This window comes from Halichoeres trimaculatus, unplaced genomic scaffold (assembly GCF_033239565.1).
Source record: "Halichoeres trimaculatus isolate MK-OKI-2021-1 unplaced genomic scaffold, fHalTri1.1 fHalTri1_scaffold_9, whole genome shotgun sequence".
NCBI classification, from domain to species: domain Eukaryota; kingdom Metazoa; phylum Chordata; class Actinopteri; order Labriformes; family Labridae; genus Halichoeres; species Halichoeres trimaculatus.
Window position 1 is genome coordinate 35392258 of NW_027437188.1, and position 8495 is coordinate 35400752.

An 8495-nucleotide genomic window follows, 5' to 3' on the forward strand; every position below is an offset into this window, starting at 1 on the left:
TTAAACCTTGGAGTTGTCTCCTTCCTTTGGTGCGCCTGAGAGCCGGGCGTAACAGGGCATACAGTCCATTGCCAAAACTGCTGTGGCTGGCTGTGCCTTCCCTGTTCTATTTCTTGATCTCTCTCATGTCTTTTAGTTCTTCTTTCTCTCTCATTTCTTGCCTCCTAAATATGACGATGCAGAGGGAGGTAGAGCATACAGCCATGTCAGATTTCCATATCTGTATCTCTGTCCTTATATTTATCTTTGTCTCAATCTTTCTAGGTGGGCCGTACAGTCCCTGCTTCAATCTTGCCTTTCCACAATCATGCCTCTGACATTCTCTCCTTACCTTTTAGGGGGAGTTAGAGCATACAGCCTAATCCAGGTAAGATAACATAGGGTTCTCACCCTGACTCTGCCTTCCCTCTGCCTTCCCTGTCTCAATACTTATCTTTTTTTCTCTGCTTTTTTTCTTTAAACTCTTCAGAATGTTATTTTAGGGAGAGGTAGAGCATACAGCCTTATCTAATGGAGTTGAGCTGATTCCTTTAACTTTTCTTTCTGCTTTTGACGTCTTTGTCCTCTTTTAAGCATCTCCTTAAAATATTTTTTCCTTCTTTTTTTATTTTTATTCACTCATACCAACACAGGAGTAGGGGGAGGTAGAGCGTGCAGTCCATTGCCGAAACTGATGCAGCTGGCTGTGTCTTCCCTGACCCATTTTCTGACATCTCTCTTGTCTTTTATTTCTTCTTTCTCTCTCATTTCTTACCTCCTACACATGGGGATGCAGGGGAGGTAGAGCATACAGCCATGACTTATCTAAGATTTTCTTATCTAAATCTTTGTCCTTATTAACATCTTTCTTGAAATCTCTCCAGGTAGAGCATACAGACCCTGCTTTCCATCTTGCCTTTCTACCATCATGCCACGGACTCTCTCCTTACCTTTTAGGGGGAGGTAGAGGATACAGCCTAAATCAGCTCAGCTAACACAGGCTTCTCACCCTGACTCTGCCTCTTCCATCCAACCTCCCTCCTTTTGTTTTTTAGTCTATGGAGAAATCTGATAAAAAGCTGTGTCTTTCCTCCGTCTTGTTGCAGCTCAAAGCGCAGCAAAGATGCATAAAAATAAAGGTGCATGAAACAGAGGGTGATAACTGTAGTGACTCCTCAACAGCTGCAGCGTGTGTTTCCTGTGTGTGTCGGGCAGTTTGGTCCCTGCAGGGGATCGTAGTTTGGCGCAGATTCAGACACACTGATATTCTGTCTGTGTGTGTGTGTGTGTTTGTAGACGTGTGTTTGTGTGTGTGTGTGTGTGTGTGTGTGTGTGTGTGTGTGTGTGTGTGTGTGTGTGTGTGTGTGTGTGTGTCCTTGCCAGGGTGCAGTGAGACAGCGCAGTTCGACACACACCGCCACAGACATGAATCACCTCCTGGTAACTACAGCTCTTATTTTTCTGTGTGTTTCCTCTGTTTGTGTGTGTGTAAAAAGCCGCAGGTAGAGAAATTGTCGTTCAGGTTAAAAAAAAAAAAAAAAGAAACAGGACAAAGTTTTTTCCGTACACACGGAGAGCAAGGCCTGACCTTTGCTCCATGTAGGACGACTGGGTTAAAACTGTGAGAAGCTGTGTTTCGTCTTGACTTAGATGTGTGTTAGCCTGTTGGTAAGCATGTGTGTGTGAGAGAGTGTGTGTGAGTGTGTGTGTGTGTGTGGTGTCATGTGAGGTAAAGATCTGATCTATATTTACAGACTGGCTCACCTCACATGACCTGCTCCCCACTCACTGTCTCCCTCTGTTTGTATCTTATCTTCAGTGCTACCTGCTCTCTGTGCAGCTCTGCACGTACACACACACACACACACACACACACACACACACACACACACACACACACACACACACACACACACACACACACACACACCTGTTCATTTGGGTCATGTGTGGATGATTTACAGATTAAAATTCACTTCCTGTACTCTCTGGCTAACATGTTAGCTCATCAGCAGTGGAAACTCACCACTTCAGCTGTTTGTGTTTTAAACATTTTAATTATTCCCGCTTTTTTAATTCCTGCTTCAGAAATCTGAAGACTCTCTGGTAAATGTCGTCTGTTATGACTCTAAACTCATATTCCTCCATTTTGTCAACAGAAGACATTTATTTACATCAAAAAGTCAAGTTTATCACTTTTATTTTCTTCATTTATCACAATTTTAAAGGACAAACAACTACTTTTCAGATTAAAGCTCCTGTGAGGAGTTTTTAGATGAGTAAGAAACAGATTAAAATAAATACTCATGTCTCTAAATGTCTAACAGGAGCAAGAAAAAACATCAGGCATCACTTTGTCCACAGGGGGCGCCAGAACCGCAGGTGCTTTCACAGGGAACTTAAAGCTTCTATGAAGATTTTAAAGTTGGTTAGAAAACAGTTAAAAATCAATATTGATGCCTCTGTATGACCTAAAAAGGCAAACAAGACCTTCAGAAAGATTTTTTTTCTTCTTTTAAATGATTGATTATTTAAATATCTAAAACAGCTGGTGGGGGGTAGGTGTCAGGATGCATTACTCCCCTTAACACAAAAAAAGTTTTAGAAACAGAACAAGGTTTTTTTTTTTTTTAAATGACCACTCTAAAGTCAGTGAAGATATTATTAGACATAAAAACATGACTTTCTTTAACATCTACACAATCTTAGAGTTCCTTAGAGGAGCTTTAATTCACAGGTGGCTTCAAGCTTCAGTGAGGATTTCAAGGCTAGGCTAGAAACATGACTGTATGACCAAGAAATTGTACACACGATTATCAGAATTATTTTTTTTTCTTATACAAAAGAATAGAATGTAAACTGTAGAATATAATGTAATTTATTGAGGAAATATTTCTATAGTCCCTACAGCTAAGTTCATTTACTTAAAACTGGTGGCAGGGAGTAGCCATCAGCTGTGAATACATTTGTTCAGCTCAAGAAGTTTCTCTTTACATTTCCCATGCAAATAATTTCATAAATTCTAAAAAAAAAAAAAAAAAAAAAAAATTCCCAAAAACCCCAAGTTTTTTGTTAAGTTTATAATTTTGATTAATTTTATTATTATGATTTGTCTAATTATTATTTTAACCATCAGATAAAAACACATGGTATAAAAAAAGGAAGAAAAACACAGCTAGGTAACAGGCTGTTTTATACAAATAAACAATGAACAAATAAATGAATAGTATTATACATTAATATATATATATATATATATATATATATATATATATATATATATATATATATATATATATATATATATATATAAAATACTAAAAATTAAATATTTTATTTATGAATTATTTATTCCTATTATTTATTTCTACTGTTATCATCATTCAAAAACAGAAACTATAAAAAATTATATATATATATATATATATATATATATATATATATATATATATATATATATATATATATATATATATATATATATATTATCTAACATTATTTTACATTATATAATATAATCATTTTTAATTTAAACTTTATTTATTTATTTATTTATTTTTAATCAAACTCCTCTATTCTTAGATTAGTGATTTTTTTTTATTATATGTAAAAAATCACAACTTACACCAAAGCAATCACAGTCTAAAAGTTCCTCACAGGAGCTTTAACAGGAAAAGCTCCTGTGAGGATCGTAAAGCTAATTGGGACACAGGCTGAATTCATATTACTACCCCTGTAGGACGCACAAACAAAATAGATGGATGAATAAATAAATAATGAGTATCAGAAATCTAAGTGATTATTGTCAAAACTTACAGCTTTAATTCCCACTCTGTGAGCTCCTTTAGCACCACAAACTTTTTATTTGGACCAGATTTGGTAAAAGCGTCAGAGCAGAACTAAATCCAGCATTGTTCATGCTTTAAGCTAAATCTGACTTTTTTTTTTCCAAAAGACTTAAAGAGGAAACAGAGCAGGAAGTGTGTGTTTGAACGTTAAAAACAACATGTGTGAGAGATAAACACAGGTTGTGTTTCAGGATCAGCACCACCTGACAGAAAACACACAGCATGCTGCTTTTTAAAACACACACACTTTAGAAGTCTTCCCTGCCACCTGATTGGTTAAAGTGTCAGGTTCAGAGCTGTGATTGGCTGCCCCCCTGTGTCAGCGCCTGATGTGACCTTGGTGGACGGTTAGAAAGTCACACAGCTTTCTTAAAGCGACAGGCACCACAGAGCACCTGACATCAAACCTCACAGTCTGAAGTGAAACTGTGAGAGGGATCACTTCCTGAGAGAGCAGCTGCAGCCAGACCACCCTCTCTTAAAGGGTAATTCCACTTTTTCTTACGCTGGATCAAAGTTTTCAGACTTAATCTTTAAAAAGACGGAAAGTGTGGATCAAATGCAGCTCCGGTAGGTTTCATCCATCGCACAGCCTGAGCACAAGCTGCTGGGTCAGGCTCAGATTGTTCAAGTTGTGGTTTTATGAGAAAGGGTCTGAGTTTCAGGCTGTGGTTAACCATATTCAGGACGATATCAGTGCAGTAAAAGTGATGGTGAACGGTCTGTAGGGGGTGAAAGGTTCGGTTGTTTTACTCCATAAAAACAGAAAGGTTTGGTGAGTGTTTGTTAAGAAAAGTGATTTTCTCTCCCTCCTGGTTCTCCTTTCACAGAGACTTCCAGTCCTGGCCACACGGGCCTTCAGCAGCTCTGCCAGACAGCTGAAGAACAGAGTCCCCGAGGCCCAGAAGCTCTTCCAGGTAACACAACCATCAATCCTGGTCAATCCCAGTACTCCCACAGTTGTTGGGTCATAACAACATGAAGGATTTGGAAAAGATTCGGTAGATTTTGGTTTCTGATCCCTCTCTGATGAGTTCACGCAGCGGCCTCTGCACAGTCCAATCTGTGTGTGTTTCATGCTCTCAGGCAGACAACGGGCTGCCGGTCCACATCAAGGGAGGGACCTTTGACGTCCTGATGTACCGGATGACCATGACGCTGACATTTGGAGGTAATCCAGCTGCTGCTCACATACAGATAACAGTTTGAGGTAGCTGCAGGTAAAGAAGCGCCAGGAAGCACTCCCAGCAGGTTACAGGCTTCCCTTGACACAGTCTTGGCCAATCACAGGTGAGCAGTGTCATGACCACAGCCTCATCTGATTGGTCAGTCATTCTTGCTTTTTTCACCAAGGGACGCCAACTCAGCTTGGCCTCCTTGCAGACAACAGTGTGCAATGACGCATTTTCACCAACCATTCGCCACATAACATTTAGGAGGGCGCTATTTTACACATCGTAAAATGCTCAATAAGTAGAGGGCTGTGTCTCAATTCAGGGGCTGCAGCCTCCGTCGGCTGTCGCCTTGGAGGACCCCGACCAAGGGTCTTCAACCTGTGGCTCTGGAGCTTCATGTGGCTCTTTGACTCCTTTTCAGTGGCTCCTTGTAACTTTTAAAAAATATTACTGAAATAGAGATTATTTTTTTTCTTAAGGAGGGTATAAATAAATAAAGACATTAATTAAATAAAGTCATGTGTGGCCATTTTGTTGAAATAAGTATGCATCAAATCTTGCAAGAAACCTTCTATTTTATTTTTTTTTTTAGATTTCTATGACTTTTTTTGGCATTTTTTCAATAAAAAAAATGGGAGGGGGATTTTTCAACTTTTTGGAATTTTTCCTTTTTTCTTTTTGGAGAAAATTCAAATTCCATTTTTAAAAATATTGTACATTTTTAATAAGCTTTTGATTTTTGCAAATTTATTACATTTTGGCAATTTTTTTGAAATTTCAAAATTTTTGCAGTTTTTATATTTCTTTTAATTTTCTATTTTTTTGAACTTCAAAAATTTGCTGAAATGTAATACGTTTGCAAAAAAAATGTACACATTTTTAAAAGTGGGATTGAAAAGTGGGAAAGAAAAAAAATCCAAAATGTTGAAAAATCTCCCAAAAATTTGATTTTTCTTTAATCTGAAAAAATGACAAAAAAAAATTCACCTCACCTTTCAGGCTTACATTATTTTTAAACACACATAAACCAAAACCTCACATTTAAAACAGGATAATTTTTACATGTGAGGTAGCAGTTGGTGTGCGTCCAGCTTTGCCGATTGAAGGTGTACATTTCATTTTGGGTAATTACCTTATTATTTTTACTTTGTGCCATTAATATTATTATTATTATTATTAATATTATAATTATTATTTATTTATTATTTATTATTATTATTATTATTATTACTATTATTATTATTTCCTTTATTGATCAAGTATAGAACCACTATTTACATTAGAGTAAGGCAACAACATACTTTTTCTTTTCTTTTTTTTCATGACAAAAGGAAAAAAAGAAAAAAAGGAAAAAAACAACATACATTTTCTTTCCTTTTTTTCATGAAAAAAGGAAAAATAAAGAAAAGAAAAGAAAAACAAAAACGTACATTTTCAACATCTGAACAAGTGCTGGGGGATTTATAGATAAAAAAAAGTATAAAATAAAAGCTGCTGAAATGATTTAATGTCTTTTTTGGTTTCCCTGTAAAAAATTAATATAAATAAATGAATAAAAAACACCAAGTTAGTTTTTTTTCCCCAGAGAATTTACATGTATGAATATATTTTTATTTAATAATGAAAAGATTTATAAGACTGACAAGTTGAATGTGGCTAAAATCAAGAATAACAAGACAATTCTTACTGAAAATAAGACAAAAAACACTTGATAAGATTTCAGTTTTTAGCCGTGTCATTACACCAGATAAACAAAACCATATTAAATTTGTGTTGATTTTCAAAATAAAACAAAGCGTGACAAAACCAGATGGTTTCATCTGGTTTGAACCTCTGTGAGAACAGATGACCTCCAGTCAGGGGATGATCTTATCTCTCCGTCTTTGTTTCTGGTCTCTGCAGGAACGTGTTACTCTGTGTACTGGCTGCTCATCGCCTCCATGCCGCAGAAAAAAGAGTAGATGACCCGGGTTTGATCCATCCCAAGAGCAGCTTCGAGTTAAATCAACCTCTGCTGCAAAGTTTGTTGTGTTTGTTGTGATTTTATCTGAAGCCGTCTGGCTTTCTTTGGAAATGTAATAAATGTGAACAAAGTGTTGGATTCCACCTCACTGGATTGTGTCTTGTTTATTTTTTGTGTTTCTCACTGATGATAAGTAAAACACAATGAGTTCATAGCGGAATAATTATTTACAGCTTCACCATCTGTAGAGCTGTCTTCGTGACACCGTGCTCCACCCCACCAAACACTGGACGTCGGAGAATCCTGCAGATCAGGTCAGTATTGGGTCGGTCCGTCAAAGACCATATCTCAGGGGTCTGCAACCTTTACTTTCATAAGAGCCATTTTGCCTTATCTCACCTGGATTAAGGCCAGATGGAGAGCCACAAAATGTACTCAATAATGGAAAAGAAAAGAGAAAGTTTCAAAAAATATATAAATAAAACATAAACATAGTCAAATTTATCTTAATCCTTTCTTTTTAAGATATTTGCCTTTTTTTCAATTGAAAAGTTTTAATTTCATATGTTTCATAACTTTGCAAAATTAATGAAATTTCAATAAATTGCAAAATTTTAAAGAATATCAAGATTTAAAATTTGCAAATTAAAAAAAAAAAGTAAATAACTTTGGAATGTTTTTTTACATTTTAAAAAATTGCCCAAATGTGATATGTTTGCAAAAATACAAAAATATTATAAATGTACAATTTTTTTTAAAAAAAGTGGAATTTAGATTATTTTCAAAATAAAAGATGAAAAAAATCCAAAAAGTTGAAACATCTCCAAAAGAACAGGATTTTTTTAAATTCATTTTGAAAAAATGTCAAAAGATTCACAGAAATAATGATAGAAAATAAAAAAACAAGCTTTCTTGCAAGATGTGATGCATATTTAATTCAACAAAATGTTTATACATGATTTTTATTTAGTGTCAATGTCATTTTTACTCAACATTTTTTCAAATTTAGAAAAAATCCTAATTTTTAGAGATTTTTCAGCTCTTTGGATTTTTTTTCCGCTTTGAAAAGAATTTTAATCGCCACTTTTAAAGAATTTGAATATTTAATTTCTAATTTTTTATTTTATGGCAAACATATTTCATCTTGGCAAATTTTTGAAATGTCAAAATTTTTGCAATTTTTCCTTTTTTTTAATCTGCAATGTGTTTCAGGATCAGCACCACCTGACAGAAAACACACAGCATGCTGCTTTTTAAAACACACACACTTTAGAAGTCTTCCCTGCCACCTGATTGGTTAAAGTGTCAGGTTCAGAGCTGTGATTGGCTGCCCCCCCCCCCCCCCCCCCCCCCTGTCAGCGCCTGATGTGACCTTGGTGGACAGTTAGAAAGTCACACAGCTTTCTTAAAGCGACAGGCACCACAGAGCACCTGACATCAAACCTCACAGTCTGAAGTGAAACTGAAGAAGAATCACTTCCTGAGAGAGCAGCTGCAGCCAGACCACCCTCTCTTAAAGGGTAATTCCAC

At 36.0% G+C, this 8495-nt stretch overlaps 1 protein-coding gene across 1 annotated transcript; it reads left to right on the forward strand.

Annotated features, from left to right (window-relative positions):
• Positions 1 to 1359: 1359 nt before the first annotated feature.
• On the forward strand, positions 1360 to 7103 carry cox7a1 (cytochrome c oxidase subunit 7A1). The gene is made up of 4 exons (XM_074680052.1): positions 1360 to 1419; positions 4658 to 4744; positions 4914 to 4998; positions 6905 to 7103. The coding sequence occupies exons 1-4, from the start codon at positions 1405 to 1407 to the stop codon at positions 6961 to 6963; spliced, it is 246 nt and encodes an 81-aa protein (XP_074536153.1). The 5' UTR covers positions 1360 to 1404; the 3' UTR covers positions 6964 to 7103.
• The last annotated feature ends 1392 nt before the right edge of the window (positions 7104 to 8495 follow it).